General features: G+C 50.1%; 7 protein-coding genes across 7 annotated transcripts; 2 read left to right on the top strand and 5 right to left on the bottom strand.

Moving 5' to 3' along the window:
• Positions 1-425: 425 nt before the first annotated feature.
• On the top strand, positions 426-791 carry SCP_1100070 (hypothetical protein; the record flags this gene model as incomplete). The annotated part of the gene is made up of 1 exon (XM_027762444.1): positions 426-791. The coding sequence occupies one exon, from the start codon at positions 426-428 to the stop codon at positions 789-791; it is 366 nt and encodes a 121-aa protein (XP_027618245.1).
• A 1,961-nt stretch (positions 792-2,752) lies between these two features.
• SCP_1100060 (hypothetical protein) lies at positions 2,753-10,387 on the top strand (the record flags this gene model as incomplete). Its single annotated transcript, XM_027762443.1, has 9 exons — positions 2,753-2,786; positions 2,844-3,688; positions 3,747-4,210; positions 4,261-4,384; positions 4,450-4,587; positions 4,649-4,849; positions 4,901-7,306; positions 7,355-7,506; positions 7,555-10,387. The coding sequence occupies 9 exons, from the start codon at positions 2,753-2,755 to the stop codon at positions 10,385-10,387; spliced, it is 7,197 nt and encodes a 2,398-aa protein (XP_027618244.1).
• Positions 10,388-11,565: 1,178 nt separating this feature from the next.
• Positions 11,566-14,496, bottom strand: SCP_1100050 (Putative MutL protein homolog; the record flags this gene model as incomplete). Its single annotated transcript, XM_027762442.1, has 14 exons — positions 11,566-11,832; positions 11,883-12,044; positions 12,102-12,258; positions 12,309-12,423; positions 12,482-12,712; positions 12,766-12,907; positions 12,959-13,112; positions 13,166-13,259; positions 13,316-13,574; positions 13,633-13,767; positions 13,825-13,918; positions 13,971-14,143; positions 14,202-14,339; positions 14,398-14,496. The coding sequence occupies 14 exons, from the start codon at positions 14,494-14,496 to the stop codon at positions 11,566-11,568; spliced, it is 2,220 nt and encodes a 739-aa protein (XP_027618243.1).
• Positions 14,497-16,139: 1,643 nt separating this feature from the next.
• On the bottom strand, positions 16,140-16,370 carry SCP_1100040 (hypothetical protein; the record flags this gene model as incomplete). The annotated part of the gene is made up of 1 exon (XM_027762441.1): positions 16,140-16,370. The coding sequence occupies one exon, from the start codon at positions 16,368-16,370 to the stop codon at positions 16,140-16,142; it is 231 nt and encodes a 76-aa protein (XP_027618242.1).
• Positions 16,371-18,504: 2,134 nt separating this feature from the next.
• SCP_1100030 (Transposon Tf2-12 polyprotein) lies at positions 18,505-20,052 on the bottom strand (the record flags this gene model as incomplete). Its single annotated transcript, XM_027762440.1, has 1 exon — positions 18,505-20,052. The coding sequence occupies one exon, from the start codon at positions 20,050-20,052 to the stop codon at positions 18,505-18,507; it is 1,548 nt and encodes a 515-aa protein (XP_027618241.1).
• Positions 20,053-20,127: 75 nt separating this feature from the next.
• Positions 20,128-20,382, bottom strand: SCP_1100020 (hypothetical protein; the record flags this gene model as incomplete). Its single annotated transcript, XM_027762439.1, has 1 exon — positions 20,128-20,382. The coding sequence occupies one exon, from the start codon at positions 20,380-20,382 to the stop codon at positions 20,128-20,130; it is 255 nt and encodes an 84-aa protein (XP_027618240.1).
• Positions 20,383-20,853: 471 nt separating this feature from the next.
• Positions 20,854-22,089, bottom strand: SCP_1100010 (hypothetical protein; the record flags this gene model as incomplete). The annotated part of the gene is made up of 1 exon (XM_027762438.1): positions 20,854-22,089. The coding sequence occupies one exon, from the start codon at positions 22,087-22,089 to the stop codon at positions 20,854-20,856; it is 1,236 nt and encodes a 411-aa protein (XP_027618239.1).
• Between the last annotated feature and the right edge of the window lie 2,003 nt (positions 22,090-24,092).

The raw sequence follows: 24,092 nt of genomic DNA, 5'->3' as shown, positions 1-24,092 counted from the left end.
AGACTTTTGGCGACACCTCCAACCTCCAGTTCACGCTCCCTCACGCCGTCGAATGCAAACGTTCAGCGGCACGTTTGTTTTCGGAGGTCGAAGGGCACCCCCAGGTCAGTTTAAAAAAGATTTTTCATATCTCTACAATACAGTGCTAACTTTTTCCTCGTCATTGCACCGGCCACCGCGGTGTGACGACGCCGCTCTGGCCCCACACTCCCACATCAGGAAAACCCAACTTTTACTTAAAGGTGTCCTTATGTGACTTAAATGCACTTATGGGCCTTAAATAAGGTAAAAAAGGACAAAAAGTCCATAAGTCATATTTCCTTAGAGACTTAAAAGTCGACTTTTGGGAACTTATGGGCCTTAAATAAGGCAAAAAAGGACAAAAAGTCGGAATAAGTCCCATAAGTAAAAGTTGGGTTTTCCTGATGCACACTCTCCTGCCACCTCAGTCCCCCATCCTCCTCTGCCCTCCTTGTTCGCGCGAGGAGCCGACATGCGGACAGCCAGGCAACACCGCGTGGCTGTGCGAGGTCGACGGCCCCGCCCTCTCACCATGGCCTCGCACTCCCCTCGCCCTTTGCCCCTCTGTCCTCCGGCCTTCTCGTTCGCGCGAGGAGCCGACACGCGGACCACGAGGAGACACCATGTGGCTGCGCGAGGTCGACGGCCCCGCCCTCACACCGCCGCTTTGCACTCCCCTCGCCCTTCGCCCCTTCCTCCGACCTCCTCGTTCGCGCGGGCAGCCGACACACGAACGGCCAGGCACTGTTTGTTGTTTCCCGCCACTCTGATCTGCTCGTGCTTCCCTGCTTCAGCACTCCGGTTTAGTGTAATATATCTAGTATATTCTGAATATATTTCTTGCACTGTGTCCATTGGTGTGATTTGACGGCTATTCGGCTTCTAGCTATGAAATTTGGCCGGGGGCTACCACTTTACCGCCGATTACAATGGATTACTTACAGCTACGTAGGATGCCTACTGGGCTACAGGGCACTACAGAGGTGCTGCAGCAGCTACTGGTACAATATAACCGGGGACTTGTCTACCGGGCTACCACTGCTACCTAGGCTACGTCGGGCCAAGTAGTCAAGGCATTTTTTCCTGATGCACTCACAGCTGTATTAGCAGCAAAGAGAATAATTCCAGCCAGAAACAGAGGGCTCTTGCAGAGTGGCCTGGCCACTAAACACCCCATGCTATTCAGCTGGTGGTGGCGCTCCACCATAAGATACGTGAATGCACAGAAGAGTACAAATAAGATCCTATAGAGGAAACTTCCTATGCAGAGTGCAGCGAGGTCGGAAGAGACAAGTGGGATGCCCGAGTCAGCCATGGTATGGCTACAGAGGCGGTTCAGCTACGGTTATAGGGACCACACTGAAGAAACTTAAGATGATGACTAAGAATCATACATCTCTCTATCAACATAGCATAGAGATACTTACCATGTTGTTATGGGCTGTTTCGAATGACAAACAAGTTGGAAGAGAGAGTCGGCAGTGAAGTTCAGTGCTAGGCAACAGCAACAGGCAACTTTTACTGATATGCGGTGATCCTGTTATAATGAGTCAGATAATGTGGTCCAAGAACTAATAAATGAAGGTAACAAACCTGATTTCTACACATAGAGCTAACCATGCCTACGGGGCAAATAGAGGTCGAGCGCACTATAGAATAAAATGGCATCAAACTTGAATACGAACTTCTCGGTTGAAAGAGAACATCTACGCACCCTCATGGAGACCATGTGAAGGAACAATCATGCGGCAAGAATGCGAATACGCATGATAGATCATAGATTCATACAGACACTGCTTTCATTATTGTCCTTCTCGGAGACTGGCGGTTATGGCTAAGGCTACGCGCGACCATGAGCTTCGATTTTTTCGGATAGAGGGCGGGGACGGGGCCGAAATCTAGAGTCTTCAGATAGCATCGCCAATATATCCGGCTTCCTACAATGTTAGAGATAGTGGTCCTGAACAGTGCAGCATGGACCAATCACATTGACGCTTAGGGCCCCACGCAGCGAGCTGTAACTTGAATCAACATCACGATCACATTCTCACTGCATCCTTGACTGCTGAGATTCGTGCAGTGCTAGAATCAAAGGAGCCAAAGATCGAAGGCCCTGTCCACAGAGGACCTGACTTCCGCAGTGTTGGTAGGATGAACTGGAAGATGGGAAGGCATTTATCCATTCAAGAACATCAGCACAAAAAGTCAAGCAAAACACACAGCTACACTTCTACAAAGACAGGCAGGTCGAAGCAGATCAGGTAACGATATCGAGGTTTGGAACATGCGCTATTGGATCGTGATCGGATTGCGCGTGCTATGATCGCTACATCGCAGAAGTATCTGGCGGAAGGGGAGGAATACCGAATCTATGATCCCGCATAGCTTCCGATGCAAATGCAGGTCTGGAGATCGAGGTCGCAGCAACGGCTGAGTCCACATACACATCGGAGAACAGGTCGCGTCTTTGGTCGGGCAGCCGAACTTAGGACTCGTGCAACCGAATCAGGTCAGTTCACCGCTTTCCCGCGCCTTCTGAAGCGGATAAGCGCCCACTATGACCATTTGTCACCAGTCACAGTGATATCTGAACTCTGGCCAAACTGAGGGTCACGCGTCACAGTGCCTGCAGTATTCGCGCACGAGACTCCTCACCTAAAGTCTTCAGTGGTTCTTCTACTCAGTGTATCAGGAGGCTTTCATTAGCTTTTTAGGGAACGCTGCTAGAAGTATGGGTTCTGAAGGAATGCAGATCACAATACCGGGTGCGTGAGTCTGCAAGTTTTTTGGCTCACAAACTTACAGCAGATGCGTGCCCGCAGATTTCGACGACGATGAGTATAGTCCAACACCCATCTTCGGTCGTTCGCAAGCTGGTGGCTTGTGGGGAATCCCGAGCTCTGGTCAAGAGTCCCCGACAATCCTTACCCCGTTAGCTATTCCAGAGCGCACAGACAAGAGTTATTTCCACGCGCGCGGTGACTCGGTGGCTTCGGAGGACTCTGGACACTCAATACCATCTAGTGCCCGCAAGGTGAAATCTCCATTTGTGCATTCGGCTCAATCTTCAATCGCGACGACGAGCACTTCGCCTTTCACGAAAAAAACCTCGTTCGCGTCCCTGAGAAACGCGTTCAAGAGCTCAAAATCAAATGATACTACCCCACCACCCGTTCCTTCTCTAGACCCCCAAGCATATCCGGCGTTGAAAAACCCATTCAATCGTTCCACGTCTTCCCTTGCACAGTTGCCGTCCATCACAAATGACCGGCGGCATCCTTCGATGCACGCTAGCCCGCCGCACTTCCGCCCATCTACGCCCGCCTCTGGTGATGGAAGGGCACGAGGTACACCCAAGTCGAAAAGTCAACATGCGTATGCCAGATCCCAACACTCACACTCTGGTTCTATATTTCACAGTTCTGACGGAGGTAGTGATCATGGGCATGGGTATCCACATCTTACTTCTTCCTCTCCGCCACCAGTTCCGCCTGTACCAGATGTCTTTGGTAACCCGGCACAGCCAGACGAGCGGTCTCTCTCCGATTTGGAAGACAGGATTGTCATGGACCCCCGGACGCCCTCTGACTATGCGCTTCATGCCATCTTCATTCGCTTTGCAGCTTCCGCAGAGCTGCATATAGACGAAGTTCTCCAGCAGCCATTGGTGAGTCTTTGTTCGTCAAAGTGTTCAGTTTGCACGAGGTATAGACCGTGTTCAACAGGAGCGGGAACCTCGGTTGACTGACTTCATGGGGCCTGGCGTAGATGATAAGCTGGATGACTTGTTGGCATCGTTAGGGAAAATCGCGCACAAACATGCCAAGCCTGTGATTGATTCGGTCATGCGTTGGAGAAAGACTCAGAACGACAGCGTCAGCACAGACCTCGTCCGGCACCACTTGTCACAACCTTCTTCGAATGCGCGTGGATTGCGCTCCCAAGACGTATCGTTCATACTGAATGAGCGGAGATCTTTGGCATCAATCTACATCATGTGCCGAGCACTCATCGCTGCTACCCAGTCGATCTCAAAGGATGGTCTTGGCGAGGCCATGGGACACAGTTTGGAAGAGCTGACGTTCGAGCAGTTCAGGCGGCCAGACGTCAAGATGCTTACGCAGTCAGTGAATCATCGCAGCAACGCCGACTTGTATGCGGCACTATTGGGCAATCTTGCAACCGTTCGGTAAGGCTTCTCTAAACTTATTCATCAGCGGTTCTGAAGGGACTACGTAGGTTTGAGAGCGTCACAGATCGGTTTCTTGTTGAACTTGGTCCCGTAGCTGCAGGTCAAGTGCCGAAGGACGCGGATTTCAAGTATGAGAACCTAGTGAAAGGCCTGAAACATGTCCAAATCAAGGTTCGTTCAATACTGTGTGCAATTTTGGAGACGTTTGCGCTTGACTTCCGTTTTGTCATTGCAAGGTGTGGCCACCTGAATATTTCGAAGAAGGTGCAGAGTTCTTGGCGAAACTTTCAAAGTCTTTCGAGAACGCTCATGGGAATCGTCTCAAAACTACTTTTGGGGAAACTCTTGTTCATCTCTTGCATCCGATCGCCAAGGTAGGTGGAACATTCATCTGATACTTGGTCGAGGAAAATAGAACACGGAGTACATTTACAGACTGCGCAAGCCGAAGTTAATCATCCTGATTGGGCGAAGGGAATCGAAGTTATATATCCGAAGGCCAAGGATATGATGAGCAAACCTCGCTATTGGCATGTTGCATATCCGCTAGCTATCACAGCTCTGTGTGTGGCACCGAATGATTTCTTCCTTCGCCATTGGAACCTTTGCTTCGAGGCTGGCCTCAGCAAAATCAAAGTATGCAGTGTTTTGTGGTTACCTCAGCTCAGTACTGACGTGTCATTATAGGAAAAACCATACCGAACCCCCGTGCTGAATGGGTTAATGCGTCTCATCTGGACTTACCTCTATCGGTGCCACGAGTCCGCATCTACGGCGACAAGCAAGATGGAGTCCATCCTCAAACATTTCTTCCCTGCGAACCGTCTCTCGATATCACCGCAAGAAGATCAACTGGAGCCATTCATCTATATAGTGCATTTCGTTCTATCTCGCCATCTCGATTTTGGAAGCGATTTCTGCATGGAACTTATACAGGAAAGGAGCATCACAGCCCATTCGGCAAACACATCGAACACTTTGGCTCCTGAACGGATAATCATCGCTATTCAGTCTGTTCTCCTCTCCCTTCATGTTGCAGAGAGGGAAGAATCGGCCCCCTCATGGCCGACAAGTACAGATTTTTCCAGGATGCCTTCTAATGATGATTATCCGTCATGTTCAGAGTCTATCCCTGCGGCCCTGTTATCAAAGCCTGGATGGAAGGAATTCATCGATCGTTTCAGCACTGTTTTGAAGGCCGTTGCGATATCGTGCTACCAGTATGTCGGGAAATGGTCGGCTATTGATGACCAATGGGCTGCCTCCCGTGTCAACCTCGCATATGACGATGCAACAAGTTTTGTCATGCGGCATCATCCTGAAGGCTCGGTGGCATACCCTACCCAATACATTCCTCACATCACTGTGCTGCAAACGATTTACCGGTCTTGGCCACGTTGTCTCCACCCATCGTTTCCGATAGACGATGCCCTTGACATGCTCCTACGAGGTGTTGTCCACATCGAGCCTGGGGTTGGAGAGGCGGCGGCCCAAGCCTTGCAACGATTTATGGCGGAGCCTGCTCACGCTTCTGCGATCCTTTCGCGCTTCTACATGTTCCTCTTCGATCCCGCTCTCATCGCTGGTGAAGGCTCTGGTTTGAGGTTGCACATCGAATGTCCTCGCCTGTTAAATCTCTGGCTCCGCTTCGTGGACCAATGGATGCACGACATCATCCGAAGACCGGTAGACTCTCTAACTCATGATGAATTGATGGATATCTCTCTCAGAATGGACGAAATAGAGGCGGGCTCCTTATTTTTACTTGCTCATTTTAGACGCAACGTCTATACCGTCGGAGTCAAGGCTATTCGCTTGCTACGAATTTTAGCAAGCCATTTGCAATCAGAGCCACAGCTACACGATTTTGACGCGTCCGCCAACGTTTTTCGAATCGTTGACGCTCTCCACGGAAAAATTCCTTCCGGACCATGCCTCGACGGGCATGATGACGTTCTCGAGCCTCCCGAGGTGATTCGGTTGGAACAGTGGAAGCAATCAACCTACGTGGATGCGGTTATCAGGTTAGCTGACAGTGATCATGTCGTCGATCGGCAGTTGTGGAGACAGGTTTTCCCTGCATTTTTGCAAGTCTGCACGGAGCAATCTCCTAGGGCACTTCACCTCCTCCGCGACAAATTGATTTCAGCAGCAACTCGTTACCATCCTCTCATGCTACAGCTTTCTGGGGTTAACGGAAGGAGTGTCCCAAATCTACCCCAACGCTCCGGCTCCACGGGCGAGAAGGATCTTGCCAAGGTGGTGAATGAGCACAAGCACCTCATTCAACAGTGGCATATGTGGGTCAAGATCATCAGCGCTACAGCTCAGACATCAGACGTCAGACCTACCATGACCCATCCTATGCGAGATCATTCTCGTGCTCGGTCCGAAGTTATCTTCGACAGAGACCAAATGAGTACAACTCGCGGCCTCTTCAAATACCTCAGTCAATTTCTTGATTCTGATCATACTATTTTCCGCGATGTAGCTGTGTGCTCCATCAGCTCGTTTCCTCCTTTTGGTTATTCACACCTCCTAGAAGATCTCAGCATCCTCGCCGCTCGCCAAATCTATGACGATTCTAGGGCAAAGACTTCCACTCCTTATGTAATCGGACGGACTCGCCGGCAGGAACGCTTTGACACCGCCGTGGCGCGGATTTACTATCTGACGGCACGCTCGCTGCAGGATCAGCGGTCATCTGGCAAGCAGACTGCCTTGGCGCACGTCTTGAAGTATGTTCGCAACATGCAAGTCTCTCTCTCTGAGCAGCGCGATTTCTATTCGATACAGCGACTTCGGCGTTACTTCTGTGGTACAGTGGAACGTCTCTTCGAGGGCTTAGCTACACTCAAAGACTCGGATCGATTCATTCCTCCCAATATGCACCTCACCTTATATAGGCTATGCGAGGAGTGGTGCCAGCTAGGAAAGCAGTCCGAAAGCGTCAAGAAACGACTGGTCTTCATGCAAACGCAGGCAGTGAAAGCGTTCAATGATCCTGCCGATCAGGCGGAGCTCATCACTCGCTTCCAGACTGAGACTAGAGCGTTATCTAATGCTGCTGTTGGTGCCATTGCGGTTCTATGTGTGAGTATCATCTCCGTGACAGACTATCGTAGCTGATTCGATGACTAGCAAAAGGCACTCTTTCCCCCCGATATCTCGTCGACTTCACCGGTGGAGAAGTATTCCCAGAATTACAACAAGGCTCTCGAAGTATCCTCCGTTTTGGACCGTATTACTGCCATTCTCGCGTCGTTTCATGAGCATCTGCGTGATTATGCCAAGTGAGTTCTAGCCTGATGTTGTAAAAATTCTACTGATGATAAGAGAAGATATGCTCTCAGGTCGCTTCTGTCTGACCCTCGTGCCGACTGTGATTTCTTGGATGAAGTTCTGAAAAGAGCTTACGTTACCACGAAGGAGCTAGACACAAGTAACGCGCGTTTCTTTGAAGTGGTGGCAGAGGTCATTTGCAACGCACCCACTCATGGCTTCAGTTTTAGGCAAGTAGTTTGCTTGGGACTGTCCAATCTTTGCCATCCACACCTAGAGATCCGACGTCACGCTTTCAATATGCTCGAAGTCACTCATGAGCAGGCATCCGGTTTGATCTCAATGGTGCAATACGAGACTGCGGTTGGTAGCTCTGCTCCCAGTGTCTATTTGCATGCGCACAAGCTCATTTCGGACGTGCTTGCCGGAGAACATCCAGGCCAAGCCTTCGGTGTACTCTTTCAGCTCAGTAGTTGGATAACCCGTATGTTTGATGACCGCTCCGGTAGAAGTCCTCTTCTCCTTCTTCAAAGCTTGGAGTACTGGGTCCCCAACATCGATCTCATGGCTGATGATAAATCAAGTCTCACACGAGAAGGCCGTTCCGCCATCTACCACTTAATGGCTCTTACTGTGCGCTATGCGGAGAGTCACGCGGAACAGATTCTGCAGCTTTGGACTAGGCTCGTCGACGCCCCACATCAGACCAACGGCCATGCATCTATTCGATTTCTGCTCGAGCAGTCCAACAAGGTTGGAAGTACGGCATTTATTACCTGTGCTGCGAAGGTCGTGGCTTGTCTGTCACAGAGCACTGTAGGAAGACAGATCTTTGAGGACTTGTGCAGTCTGATCGAGCCCGCACGAATGTTGCCCAACCTTGAGCATAAACTTGCGCATCCAGACGCAGAGGACATCGAGCTGTGGTCCGATCTCGACGTTCTCTTCTCCGAGCAACCGAGGCTGTCGCTGGGCGTTGCCCAGTTTTCCCTTCTTTTCCTTTCAGAGGCCGCAATGGAGCGATATTGGGAGCTGCATCTTCACCTGCCTGCGCTACTCCATGCGTTGTTCATGCACCTTGACCATCGTTCTGAGTACATTCGGGAACGCTCTCGGCACATGCTCTTTCAGCTTCTACGCTCCTGCATGTCTGGCTATGACGAGATCCCGGATCGCTTACAGTATCGCTCTCGTTCTGAGCTCAGAGGTGTGATCCTTACGCTTTCCCAAGAAGCAGAAACCAAGTTGTGGGAGGAGAGTGATTCTAACACGCAGGTGGAATTGAAAATGAGATGGTTCTCAGGTGAAGTCTTGAAGCTCCTGGAGCCTTTGTACCCAGACCTACGAGAAGGGTGGGGCAAGCAGGCATCCGCTTGGGGCACTGCTTGCTCTATACGGCCTATTGCTTTCAAGTCTCTGCAACTGTACCGAGCTCTGGCACCAAGGATGAACAAGGACCACTTGGGTGCTCTAATAGGGCGATTGTCAGCGACCGTGGCGGATGGAGACTCCAGTATCCAGATGTTCAACGTGGAACTGATCCTCAGTTTGATCTCTGGGGCGTCGGCTAGAGACTTAAATATGTCGCTGCTACCTCAGATATTCTGGTGTGCAATAGCTTGCCTGTCCACGACCGTTGAAGACGAGTTTTGCCATGTTCTCAAGTTGCTTGATACTGTGCTTAGAAGGATGGACCTGGACGATGCGCAAACGGCCGAACTACTTCTTGCACACAAACCGTTGAATTGGGACGGACCAGCGTCTCTGCAGCCTCGCTTGCTGACAGGCCTGCGTTCGTCGTCTACCTATGCGCTCACGTTCAAGTTGCTGCAGTATCTCGCCAAAGTGGATGACCCCCGACTCATTGATCTCTCTGAGGGTAGAGTCAGGGATCTGTACACGTTGTCTCTCCCATGGTGCTTGCATGCCATGAATAACGATGACAAGAGCCAGTCCTTGCTGGAGTTTGCTTTGGATGTTGGGCGACTCGCGAATCTGGAAGAACGACCTAGCATTGAACGGATCATGACGTCCTTCGCTAAAAATCGATTCCGAACGAAAGAAGATTTCTTACGACAGTCGGTTGCCAGTCTACGCGAACATTATGGCCTTGATCACTGGCCTGAAGTCGTCACTCTCCTCATGGGCATGATTCTGAACAAGGAGCGGTGGCTGCGAATTCACACCATGCAGATCCTCAAGGTCTTGTTCCAGCAGCGAGAAATCAGGAATCCCTTGCTAGGCTCTGAACTCCTTATGCCGTTACTCCGACTGTTGGAGACGGATCTGGCGTCGCAGGCTCTGGATGTTCTCGACGAGCCAATGCAGATCTCAGGAGGTCCTGCTGCGAAGCATATCCTCCGCATGAGTTTGTATACACATCTCCGAGCTGATGCAAAGGAGGTCGAATCCGTTGCTGAAGTCTTCGGCATTCCGCAGGAATCAGGATGGTGCGTGCCACAGTCCAGTCACCTTCGAGACGTTTGCCGAGCCAATGTGGCCGCTGTGTTTGGTCTGAACAAGGCCAATCCAAGACCGTCCCGTATCGATTTCCAACCCGATGACATTGTGGCACTCTCGAATCTCCCTATGGAGGACGATCTGGGAGACATGGTGCAGAATCTGCATGAACTCAGCAGTTTCTTTCTGGAGGAACGTTCGCTGCCCGGTCCTACCCGACAACTGGAGGCTCGTGTCGCAGCTATCCTGGCCAAGTCTACAGATACAATGGCGGACATCCCGCAGACGCCATTCGTGGACGTGTTTGACATGGGAAATCTCACACCTTTTGACGATTCGGAGGATTCTGACAACAGTGATATCGAATCTGATTTATTTGAGTTCGACTCCCTCAATCTGTCGCGCTATAATTCCAACCACTCACAGCATTGATGACATGCTTTGCTTTCGATTCCTTCCTTCAATTGTGCGAGTACTGTTCTTCGCCATATGTACTGATATCTGTAGCATTGGGCATAGATACTATTATTATTCCGCCAAGTACTAGATGTCTTCCATGACACGGATAGCCTTTTGTGAATCATCGGGGGGGTGTACCGTTGGCATCGTGTGTTATCATGTCGTAGGAGTCACCGTGGTCTCGACTAGGTCGAGATAACCCTCAGAGTTCAACTGGATCGTGTCCAATGGACGAGAGCTGTGTCCAATGTTGAATTCAAGGAAGTCGCTGCCACTCCTTTGCACGTACGTTCTTTTTCTCTCTATGGTTCCATGTTAATCACTACTGACAAACGACTGAGCAGCCAAAGAACGTCGTTGTGATGGATAGTAAACTTTCGCCTTACTGAGGACAAGAACGTCAAACAGTAGCAGCCCGCCGTTTCGGACGCAGGACGCCGAGAGCCCCAGGTTCCGCAAGGTTTGCGCATCGCTTCAACATTCTTGAATGGGGTATGATCTCTCCTCAGACACCTTCCCTCTACTCGCCCGATGCCTTGCAATAGGATGGGAATTTCACTGCCCGTACGATCATAGTTGGTCATCATAACTCTATCGCGCCAAAGATGGATTCTCTTTGCGTACCAGAATCGTCAGCTTTGGCTATCACCCAGTAGAAGGTGCACATACTAGTAACTCGGGCTGCCTATGTTTTTGCTCAAGAAAACTACACCGTCCGAGACTAATGAGCATATTTGCTACCCTTACATGACGTGTGAAGCTTTAAAGGGGTACTGTAGCATCGTAAAAATTATTGATTACGGTGCTCAAATCCGATCTACCGCCCCTGCTGTCGCAGCTGATCTTTCTGTAAGCATTTTTATCGTACGCGCCTTTGCAATGATGCACGCAAACCACATTGTAGATGAGCCCCGACGAGATCTGATTGCTTGTTCCAGGAGGTCGCACGAATGACATTGTCCTGGTCATAAACTGTTCTTTCAGAATGTAGTGAGCATCGTGATTCTTGACTTACACGTCGTTGTCTGCCTTTATGATCGTTCGGAGGATTATGGTTTTCATCGATGTCTGCCACCACAGACAGCAAATGTATGAGACTACCCACGCTGAATCGCGATGATGAGAGCCCCATAGAGTATCGGTAGCCTGTGCTAACATCGCTCAAAGACGCGATACAGGTCCGGCAAATTCGCGACCTGGACGACATCCCGATCTAACAACGATTTGGGCGGCGCAAGGTAGCGCGCCATGGCAGGGAAGAGAACGTGCTGAATCTGCCACTTGACCGCCTTCTCTTGTGTCTTTTCCTCCTCCTCTTGCTCCACGTCGGCTTCAGGCACGAGCGGCTCGGGTACGTAGAAAAACGCCAGCTCTCGGAGGAATGTCTCAAAGCACTCCATTTCGGACGTCCAGTTCACCTGCTCACGGACGTGAGGATCAATATCATGACAGACAAGTGAGGACTCACCTGTGGAGCCAGTCGCATCAAGAACAGGGGCAGCTTGTCAAGATTGGGTGTGTAGTCGCGCAACAAGATCGGTAAGGTCTTAACCGTCCCTTCGTCGCTGATCGATAACGAGAAGTACTCCTCGAGCATCTCGCGCTTCTCAGTCAAGATATTAACAATGCACTACAGAGCCGAGAAATTACGAAGTCAAGCCAGTCGAAGAATGAGTGTAAGACATACGTCGACGATCTCCGATTTGCTCAGGGTACTGTGCTTCACGCCCTCTTCCACGTCAACCGCAAGTGCTACAAGTGTCCGCAGATCTGGTGGGGGGTCGAGCCTGATGCGACTGTAGTTGCCAAATTGGCGGAGCCCGAGCTGGTAGAAAAGTTCTTCCCTACATTGCACTGTTGTCAGGATTCGTGCGTGGGCAAGGAAGGGACGTACGCGAGAGCGCCGTGATTGACGAGGTAGAGCTTCGTGGAGTGCTGAATAAGCGACAAACAGCGGTCCAGGTCGACTATACCGACGAACGTGTGTTTCTCGATGATCTCGGTGAGGCCTGCCACAAACACAGAGCGTGAGGTGGATAAGTGACTGTGGGTCGTGAGGCGACGCACCGCGGTGCTGTCCCTTGAACAGATCCTGCCGTAGCCTCTTGACCGATCCGAGGAAGCACTGCGACTCCTTGATCTCGCGAGTTTTAGGTGTCTGTGCAACTGGGGAAGGCGCCGCAGGGCTGTTGGCTTGCTGCGATTGGTTGAGGACGGGAAACATCGAGTCGAGCGTGCGGTCTTGCATTGAGGTGCGAACTTTGTGTTGGGACAGAGTCTTTTTCTTCAATTGGGTGGCTGGTTTTCAGAATGAAAATCAGCCGATGCGGCGGAGTATATGCATGGCTTACGCGTTGGACCGGAGTACGACTCGTCCTCGTCTGCGCTCTTTGGCTGTTCCCTTTGCTCTTCGTCGATGTCCATCTCCCGTGCTTTGCCCTTGCCCTTGCCGTTACCCCTGGGAAGCTCAGCCACGCCTCCCGTCAGTAACGTCTGCAGCAACCTACCATCAGCGAAGTCAGTAGAAGACGTCAAATGATCTACCTGGTACTCGAACACGCGCGATTGACTCTGTCCGACGAGCGCGCCCTGGAGCGCATCCGAAATGCGGTCAATGATGGCATCCTCGTCCAGGAAGTGTACCTCGCGCTTCGTTGGGTGGACGTTGACGTCAACCGCCCGTGGGTCGATCTGTAAGCTGTCCTCGTGGTCAGCTACGAACCACACCAAAACAGTCACGCACGAGCGTACCTCAGGTACACGAAAGGAGACGAACCCTTTGGAAGAACGCCATTGTACACCGCTTCTACCGCCTTCTTGATCCGCGAGGACTCGACGAGGCGATCTGTGTGCAATCAGCTCCGGGTGGTAGTAAGGGTGATACAGGGAATCTGCGCTTACGGTTGATAAAGAGCAGGAGTACCGTCTTCTTCGCCTGGTAGTGGGCATTTGTGAAGTGCGCTTCGGCGGACCAAGAGCCCCCACTCGGTTCTTCTTTGTCGTTGGCATCAGAGGTTTCTTCTGCGGCGTCAGCAGCGGATGATGAAGATACAGTAACATCCAGCAGGTCTTTCGCGATGGTCTGGCCATAGAGCAGGCGAATGGCTTGCTTCGTCGTCGATCCCGACGGAGTTGACACCTCGGGCGTAGGCGATCCTGCCTGGAGGACTTTAGTAACACATACTCTACTGCTGCAGCTCTCTGTTGAGGAAACCTACCTTTTTACATGTGAAGGAGACGTGCGGATTATGTACGGCGTACTTGGTAACGACGTCGAGAATGCGGGCGTACTCTTCCGAGGAGCTGCGCAGCGCTGACAGGCGGGTCGGAGTGTTGTGGAATAGGTCTTCTACCTGAGGCATGCTCGAATCATTGCGTAACTAGATGAAAATTGTACGGAGAAGACATACGGTGATGGCTGTGCCGTCATTGCCGGCGCACGGTTTGGGATCTAACGTGGTTCCCGCCCTTGCCGGTGTCAGAGATCCATCGGCATAATGTGCTCTGATATAAACGATGTAAAGTGCACGAGAATCGCAGAGACGATATTACTCACTTCCACGCGCAAGGGTCGGCTTTGGTTTTTGTGATAACGCTAAGGTGGGAGACATAAGAGATGGAAGCCAGTGCCTCCCCACGGAAGCCGTACGTCGTCAGGTGGGACAGATCCGCGAACGACGACAGCTTCGAGGTCGTGAAGCGTTCCGCCAATAACGGGAGGTCATCTTTCTGCAGATCCCAGAAAAGTGAGCGTCACAACACGTAAAAGGGGCGAAGAGACACCGACACGAATACCACAGCCATTGTCCTGGATCTGCAAGAGTTTCATCCCTCCATCTTTGACAGTGATTCTTATCGAGGTGGAGCCTGCGTCGAGGCTGTTCTCAATGAGCTCCTTGAGCGCGGACGCGGGCCTGTGTATGATCTGCACTCGGCCTATAGATCAACTTGCCAGAAAGCGAGTAATCAGTCTGCTCGCGTACTTCTCCTGCAGCTATACGATTGATGACGGACTCTTGGAGACGACGGATAGGTAATGGCCCAGGCGAATGAGGCGAAGGAGAGCGCCGCTGAGCATCCATTCTCTTCCAATATTCCTCAGAATTGACTAGAGGGTGAGGTGTGCAACACCGAATCTGTATGTTCTTAGATGTCAAAATATGGACTATCTGGAGTACGTACAGTCCACTGAGCTCGCCTACTCCGGCCTGGAAAAGTTGGCGCGTCTGTAGCTTTAACGAAGCAACACTGGATGTTGCAATTTCCAGCCTTCGTGAGGTCCAGCCCAAGTTTCACTTCCGACAAACTTTTCAGCGAAGTAGATGCGTTTGTATACGCCAGTAACAGTGGTTTGTCGCCACTTTAGCAGATATAGGGTCAAACCTTATAGCACTCAGCGGTTCGAAGGAACGACCAGCGTCGAGACGAAGACGCGTACCGCGCGACGCTTACCCAAATCACGTGGACGTCAAGCCTGTCACGGTAACACAAGTGACACATGGTAGGTAGGTCGGGACTCCGAATATCTCATAATAACAAGTAAATCGCTCTGCGCTGCGCGCTCCGCGATTTTCTTACTGTCGACTTCAAACAAGACTACGAAATATATTGCAATTGCACTATGTTGGAATTGCACTATTGCAACAGCTCTTCCCATACGATGACGTCAAGAGATGGAACGGAGCTGCAATTAGCCACACCCACACCACAATTTTAAAGAATCTAGATAGTGAGATATACTGCCACTCAGTGGAGGCAGTCCTCATACAAAAGACTACAACTATTACTCTTTACAGGCCCACCCACTCCCTCCCTTCGCGGCTAATATATTGCCCACCGGCTACTTCCTGCGTTTTCGGGCAGCACAGCAGGCTCCTAAAACCATCCGTCGTTATAGCGTTCTCGCTCCTTTATCCCAACATTATGTTTAAAAAATCATGTGACATATGTTTTGTGAGACTTACCCTTTATATCGAAAATTACCGGATTAGGACGAGCATTAAGAGGAGGTGAATGCTATAAGATGGCTGGCCAAACTCGTCATCCGAGAACACGCTGAGCGCGCGCAATCAGTGTTTCCCGCAGGAAATTGTGAGTAAACCCTAGGGTGGGTGTTGTTTTGCACAATGTGGGCAACCCGAATTCGGTGTTTGCGTAGTGCTCATCATGCGCTCGCCGTTGTTGCACAGTTGCAGGATGATTGAGCAACAGAAACAGCACTGCTTTAAATCACAAATCACTGAGTGCTCTGATTCTTGCAGGAACTGAGGAGCAGGTAATTATCCACAGCCCTTTACATTTCTGGTGGAGTGTAAGCAAGCCCGGTTGTGGGTGCGCTTCACTCAGATCAGGCCGGAACGGAACAGGTGCAAGCTATACCTTCATTGCTGTAAGGGGGAGAGTCAATACTACAGTGCAAGGCTGATAGCAAGTACATACCTTCATTGCCATAAGGAGGAGAGTAAAGAAGAGGCAATGAAGTTGAACATCGTATAAACAGTACGGACAGAATAGGAAGGAGGAACAAACAATGTGGTAAGCATGTGAACGGGGTTACACTCTCACCAACCCGAAAAAATTGGCATGGGGAAGGAAGTGGAAGTAAGGTAGGAGGAAGGAAAGGAAAGAAGAATGTTGAAAGTGAGGGTCGTAGAAACAAGCGGGAAGGGAAGGTCCTTGAGCAGAGCATATTGAGCGCCAGTGGACTTGGAGGCGACTTATGTCATTAGGTCTTGTTCTTGAAGGAACGTGTCGAGTGCTTGGAGGTCCGCAACGTCAGAGCCGGGTAGCCAAGTATCAGATTCGGGTCCATAACCAGTCCATCGTACGAGGTAACACCAGCTGCGACTGTGGCAGCAGCGTTCAAGTATGTGATCAACAAGCCACTCTTCCTGGCCGTCGGGCATGATGATGGGACCAGGTTGAGCGAGCTGGCGAGATGGGAAAAGGGCGGCATCGTTAGTAAGGAAAGGACGCAAGAGAGAGGAGTGGAAGGTTGGAAAGATAGACATGTGTGGTGGTAAATCAAGAGTGTAAGCGGAGAACTCGGGGTAGGAGTCAGTAATGGTGTAAGGTCCGTCGTAATGAACCATAAATTTGGCAACACAGTTGTCGCCACGTTGCATGTAATCGCACCGATGATGGAAAGTGGAAAGAAGGATGCGGTCGCCAACAGAGTACATCAGGAAAACCCCACTTTTCCTTAAAAGGACACTTAAATAACTTAAATGGACTTATGGTCCTTATTTAAGGATATAAGGACAAAAAGGGCCCAAGGCATATTCCCTGAGTGTCTGAAATTTGACTTACTTGAACACTTATGGCCTTAAATAAGGGTTCTCGGACCTGAAAGTCTAAATAAGTCCATAAGAGAAAGTTGGGTTTTCCTGATGTAGACGATCTCGGGAGAGCATGAGGAATTCGCGGCGAGCGTCTGGTTGGACTTTGCAAGAATGAGGTTGTCACGTGCTTCGAGAGTATCCAGCTCCATGTGGTTGAGGAGGTCCGCAGCATGGGCAGCGTCAAGTCCAAAATCTGTGGAGATGGTCTCGACGGCAGTGTCAGTGATGGGGGGAATAATTCCATCCATGCAGCCATGATTAAGGTGGAAAGGTGTGAAACCAGTCGAAGTGTTTTCAGAATTAACGAGCTGAAAATGGACAAGAGGTAGTGCACGTACCTAATCACATTGATTCCGAGCAACGTGGTACCGTAACATCTGGATGACGGCCTTGTTGGAACATTCACTGGAACTGTCGGTTTCTGGGTGGTAGGATGTGGACATGCAAAGCTTGATACCGGATAGTTTGTGTAGAGCCTTTCAGAAGGGGCTGATGAAAAGATGGTCGCAGTCAGAGATGATATCGAGAGGGAGGCCGTTCTCGCAGTACCACTTCTCAAAGAAGAGAATGGCGAAATCCTCAGCGGAAATATCTGTTCAAGTTGGCGCAAGACGGATATCGCTACCTAGGCGGTCCATCATGGTGACGATGCAGTTAAAGCTGTCATCCTCCGGGAGGGGCCCGATGAAGTCAATGGTGACACTGTCACAATGATGGTCTGGAACAGGGAGAGGGTGGAGAGGACTGACAGGCTTCCGCATCAGTGACTTATTACGCTGACACTCACCGCAGGCGGGGACATAAAGGTGTTTGAGTTCCTTACGCATGTTGGGCCAGTAGTAGGCAGTGCGGAGATGAGCGTAAGATTTGTCAAAACTGAAATGTCCGAGGGAGTCATGTGCGAGGCGGAAAAGGCCCTTGCGGATGTCAGTGACACGAGGAATGATGAGGCAATCACCTACGTATAGAAGGCAGTTGTTAACTGCGATACCAGCAGATCGTAGACCATCAAGTTTGCCAGCATTGAAAAGTTCAGCAGCGGAGTCTATGGAGTCAGTGTGTGTCACGGGGGCCAGTCGTGCCACTGTACATCTGGTTCATTGTCCAGTGACTAGGCCTTCGCAAGGGCTCAAGTCAATTGTGAGGGGTCCAACCTCCAGTCATAGCGATGACCAGAGGTCGGCCCAGTGGAGCAGTCTTATGAATGCTTGGCCGCTGTCTGCAGACCAAGGTCGATCTGTCGCACAGATGTAGATGGTAAAACTGGTTGATGTGTAACCAGGACAAGATGGGGACTCCAGCTTGTCCTGTTGGTCTTATATACAAGTACAGGCGTCCATCTACCTGTAATACTAGAACTACGATTGGTCCATTGGTATCAATACAAGGGCACAGGGTTCGTACGCCTGTCCCACGGTCATGAGAATGCTGAGTCAGTGATGACTCTGCATGAGAGACAATCTGTCCATATGGGAATAAGGTCGTGCTGCAAAGACAAGGCAGCAGCGAGGTTGTCGTGCATCTAGCGCATGTATCAGGGTCTAGGGCCATGCTCATGAGGTTCGGTATCTGTATCGTAAGAGTAAGGCAAAGGTGAGGCAAACATGCCTTTGTCGTATGTGTGATAGGAAGAGGATCCAAGCCTTGCGCACAAGGCGCACATCGTCAGATGATCAGGTAGATCCGTGCCGGATAGATAAGGGTGATGACCATGGTGACATCATGGTCATGTGGTCAGTGATGTCATTATCACATGGTCAGTCTAGGCACTGTGATGTCATTGTCATATGATCGGTAAAGGTAGAGGTGGAAGTCGTCTGCGCGTTCCTCAGAGAGGAGCTTTGTAACAGTGTGTGCGAGGTCACGGAGCAGGTGTGAGCACCACTTATCCTCGCGATATCCAGTACGGATCCGTGTGAGCCAGTCGGGGTCAGTTGCCACACATAGATGCGTTGTTGCCACATGTGTGAAGATGTCACAAGGAGGGATGAGTGGGGGCACCTGGATGGAACTCAGACCACGAGCAGCACACCAAAAGAGGGGGAGGGATGCAATTGTCGCAGGGTGAATCGGGGTGAGTTCAGGGGCAAGCGGGGCAAGGGGAGGTGGGAGCCGGGAGTGAGAGTCAGCTACTGTGTTATCTTCACTGTGGAGGTAAACGATGTTGAAATTGTATTGAGTGAGGAACTCCTGCCATCGTGCCTGGTGCCAAGATAGGTTCTTCTGGAAGGTAAAATTCTTGAGAGTGTGATGGTCAGTGTATACACTGAAAGGCACACCAATCAAATTCACATGCCACTTCTTGAGAGCATGCACGATGGTGAGGAGCTCCTTCTCGTGGACAGGGTAGTTGAGTTCGGGGCCTTTCAATTGCATGGAGTCAAAGGCGACAGGACAAGCAGATTCCAGGGTGGGGCCAAATGAGGGGATGGCACCGGTGCACCAATCACTCGCATCAGAGCAAACAAAAATCTTGTTGTCACCCATGTTCTGATGGTCAATGACCATAAGGCGTTCACGGCTGACGACGAGTGACTTGATCGCGGTGAACGCATCTTGGTGTGTCGAAGACCAATGGAAGTTGTGTTCGGCTTCCTTTGTGGTGAGCGTGTTAAGGATACATGTGAATTGTGAGAGGGCAGGCAAGAAGTTAGAGATGTATTTGATGAGACCCAGAAAGGAGCGGACATCAGAAGCAGAAGAAGGAACAGGCCAAGATAGGATTTTGTCGACTTTAGAGTCATCCGCTTCCACACCAGCATGAGAGATGTGGTGACCGAGAAAGCATAGTTCTAGGCAGAAAAGGTCAGTCTTCTTCCGTGAGAAGTAGAGATGATGTGAGCACAACACGGACAGGATAGTTTTAACATTGCAGTGGTGTTCGTCCAAAGAGTTCGACCAGATAATAATATCATCGAGATACACATGACAAATCAAGCCGATATAAGGGCGAAGGGCAGTGAACATACGACATTGGTGTGTTGCTGGTGCATTCCGACAACCTTGGGGCATGACCGTCCACTTATAGAGACCAAATGGGGTCACTACTGCAGTGTACAGGACATCATCCGGATGGACGCGGGTCTGGAAAAAAGAGTTAGTCATGTCAAGCTTACCCCAAATCTTTCCGCGGCCGCAGTCAGACAGGATTTCTTGGATGCTAGGGAGGGGATGGACGTCAGGGATGGTATTGGCATTGAGGATACGGTAGTCGTTGACCCAGTGAGAGAGAGCGGTAGGGTCAGCCTTTGGAATGAGGAAGCAAGGAGAGGAGTATGGGGAGGAGGATGGACACATATGTCCGGTGTCGAGGTGCAGTTGTAAGAGAATCTTCCAGGATTCACGATACTTTTTAGGGCATTCATATTGTCGTCAAGCTATTACAAGGTTAGGGTCCTTGAGACGGAAGTGATAGTACACATCAGTTGGGAGTTCGTCGATATGTGGAATGTCATCTGGAAAAAGATCTGCGAAGTGCGTCTTCATGTCGACATTCTCGCGAGAAAGAGTTTCGAGGTAAGCGAGGTCTTCGACCTTGGAGTGCACTGCTGCAATAACAGTGGGCGACAGCATATGTGGCGAAGCTGTTTCAGGCAGAGGAGTGTGATTGAGAAGAAGGTCTTGCATGAGATCCTGGTGTTGAGAGAGATGAAACTGGGCATTAAGGTGTGCAGCTTCATCCTCATCATGACGTCGGGCAGCGGGGGAATGCTGTGCAAGGGGGGGGAAGGAGGAGAAGGTTCCTCAAGTATGTTGCAATCTAAGCATTTATCGACCATGGAGCACGCATTGACAGTGTTTGACAAGGTCATCTCTAATCAGAACTGAGGGCGAACCGCAGTCGATTAGCATAGGAATGGGCATAGAAGGGGCGGAAGAAGAAGGTGAGTGTATGATCGCTCACCAAACACGGTGGGGTACGGTGAGGTCAGTGAGCACGTACTCATCTGAGACCCAATTATCACTGGTGCCGAGGATGCAGGAAGCGGCGGCAAGCGGCGAGTCAGGAGTAATGTTGACAGTGGTAACGAGATGTTTGTCAATGTTGTCACCATCAGTGACCACAGCGACATGAGAACGACCTGAGTTGTGGGCCTTCTAAGCAGCAAATCCAGCAGCCGCAGTAAGAGGCTGGTAGGTGGCTGCATCGGGGAAGTCGTTCAGACAGTTGTTCTTCTTGCACTTGACGAAGAAGCAGCGGCATTTGTAGCAGCCCTCGTATTTGTCGTAGAGGGCGTGGTCAGAATCGGTGAGCTTGGGGAGGACAGCACGTAGCTTTGAGTCAGTGCCGGGCGGGGCAGTCTTGGATGCAAATGCAGGACAGTTGGCCAATGAGGAGGAGGAGGGAGCGGAAGAACAGTTGGAGCATAAGTAATGATCGAGTTCGTGAAGACGGCGAGCATGGTCCATGAGGCGATCATTGTCGAAGGCAGTGATGGCATCCTTCCAGTCTTTGAAGTCAGAGAGGGAACAGTATACAGGTTTGTTGCATTCGAGATGGATCTCCTCGCACGCATTGGCAGAGATGTGCGCGCGAAGGGTGGCAGTGTCCATGCGAAGAGGACTGTCACAGAGGAGAGTGTTCTGTTTCTCCAAGGAGACGATCCAATCTTTGAAAGGCTCATCGTCACATTGGCGGAGATGTATGAGCTGGTGGAGGGCGGCGTCCTCCCAGTTCTTGTCGAGCCAACGCTTTCGCAGGAGCGAAACGAAATTGGGCCATTTGAGGGCGTCGATGGTGTCACTGTCACTAAGGTACCAGTCGTGGACAAGCTCATCCATGAACCCACCTGTAACGTGCGAAACCTTTTCATCGTCAGGAACAGACTTCTTCTTAAAATATTGGATGCAAGCGGACTCCCATTGGAGTAAGACAGAGGGAGTGAGTTTTCCTGTGGAGACGGTGGGGGCTTGCTTGATAGAGTGCTGCATGACAGATGCTATCAGGTGGCCCGTCTTCGTGGAGTCCATCTTGGATTGGATGGGGTGGGTGTATGCGAGGAGATCTGCAGATGAGTCAGAGGAGTTAGACTCGGTACACTGATGATCGATCATTGAGCATGGGGCCGATGATGTTGGACTCAAAATGGCAGGGGCAAGGGAGGGTGTTATGAGATCAGTGTCAGGTTGGGAACTGAAGGGGTTCGGCAGTTGTTGTGTGTGAGACTGTGAACCAGAAGGGTCCTGCAGTGACTTGTGAGGGGACAGAATGCTCAGCGAAGGATCTTCTTCGAGAGCATCGGCTAGAAGGTCCGAGAGCTCAGAAAGTGGAGTGAGTGTGGGAGACGACAGGGCAGAGGCAGTATGCCAATTGTCGTTGTACTCGATGTCCATGGGAGGCAGTACAATGAGGCACGAGAGGCGCGATCTCGAGCACGTACCTAAGGGATCAGGTACGGAAGGAGAGCAGTGTGGTGCAGACAGCTTGGCGAGGTGTGAATAAGCTAGCCGATGGGGCGTGGCAGTTGGTGAAAGGAATGAGTGTGCAGTGTTCAAAAAAAAGTGTAAGTGGGCCCAGTTGTGGGTGCGCTTCACTCAGATCAGACCGAAACGGAACAGGTGCAAGCTATACCTTCGTTGCTGTAAGGGGGAGAGTCAATACTACAGTGCAAGGCTGATAGCAAGTACATACCTTCATTGCCATAAGGGGGAGAGTAAAGAAGAGGCAACAAAGTCGAACATTGTATAAACAGTACAGACAGAATAGGAAGGAGGAACAAACAATGTGGTAAGCACGTGAACGGGGTTACATGGAGCTTGGTTTAGTGTAGTATACCCAGAGCATACCCTTTAAACCCAATACTACAACCACATTACATTCTGTTTGCTTCTATATCTCTGTGACGATGCGAGACGGTGAGCGCATGACTGTGAATACCGAATTTGGGTTGCCCACATTGTGCAAAACAACACCCCTTCTAGGGTTTACTTGCAATTTTCTGCGGGAAACACTGATTGCACGCACTCGACGTATTCTCGGATGACGAGTTTGGCCAGCCGTCTTATAGTGTTCACCTCCTCTTAATGCTCATCCTAATCCGGTAATTTTTGATATAAAGGGTAAGTCTCACAAAACATATGTCACATGATTTTTTTAAACATAATGTTGGGATAAAGAAGCGAGAACACTATAACGACGGATAGTTTTAGGAGCCTGGCAGCACAGAGGCTTTTCACAAGGGTCATCTTCAAGTTGGCACTTGAAGCCTGAGCTTCGTAGTTTGGACGAGCCACCGGCACCTGAGAGAAGCCCTCAGGGTTGAGGTTAGTACTCATGACTATCATTCGTGCCCTAGAATTACTTGCTATTATCTGCAGACATGTTGGATGATGACAATTCCTCATTGGAATGTGCATGTCATTCTGGCACTGGACATGTCTTGATCGTCAAAGATCATCCCACTGAGTGTGAGGGAACACTTCCTGACCTGGACATTTGTGTCATTCCCTTCTCTTACTTTAAGCAATAATTGAATATTCACCCAGCAGATATTGTGCCTGTTTGAACCCGGCATCCTGAATGGAGAGGAACAGAGTGGTAGCCGATGATCAACATTATCCGCAGAACTGGTCACGACGAAATCATATTGGCAGCGTAGTAGAAAAGGTAGTCTTTGCCCTATGGCATCGTTCCTAGCAATACACATGTTCCAGGAACTCTTAATAGCTTCAATGAAAGCTCAGAAGAGTAGTCCACCTCGAATTTACGGCAACGTTGAGACGACATAAGCCGAACGCACCTCTTTCTCCCCCGGGTTTCTATCTGTCTTTTAAACTCAATTCTATATAAGGCTATTGCCTCTACTAAAAATGTGATAATGTTGTAATAAAGATATAATAAAAATGAACTACATATTTGTAGATGGTTATATCATCAGTAATAAGTAGAATGTAGTAGTTCTTACAAAACACTATAACATTTTTAGTAGAGGCAATAGCCTTATATAAAATTGAGTTTAAAACACAAACAAGGACAAATGGCTCAGTTAGATGTGTGCATGTCACATGTGCTTATGTAAGCATGTGTCAGGAGGTCAAGGGTTCAATCCTGGCTGGGTGCAGTTTATTTTGTACAATTGTAATTGTATACAATCTGCCCTCCTTTATTTACAATTACAATATCATTTACAATGTACAATCTGGTGACTAATGTGTACAACAATGTACACAATCTGGTTATAATGTGTACAATAATGTCTACAATCTGGTTACTTTGTGTACAATACAATACTGACCACTGTGTGCACAATAAAGCTGGCACTTCATGGGGATATTGTATACATTGGGGCTGCCTACTAGTGCCACTCGATGGTGCAGTCGGTGTTATGGTCTCGTGG

The sequence above is a fragment of the Sparassis crispa genome (assembly GCF_003851025.1).
Source record: "Sparassis crispa DNA, contig_000011F, whole genome shotgun sequence".
In the NCBI taxonomy this organism is placed as follows: Eukaryota; Fungi; Basidiomycota; class Agaricomycetes; order Polyporales; family Sparassidaceae; genus Sparassis; species Sparassis crispa.
The sequence above is the reverse complement of the archived record's forward strand: the minus strand, read 5'-3'. Positions and strand labels throughout refer to the sequence as shown.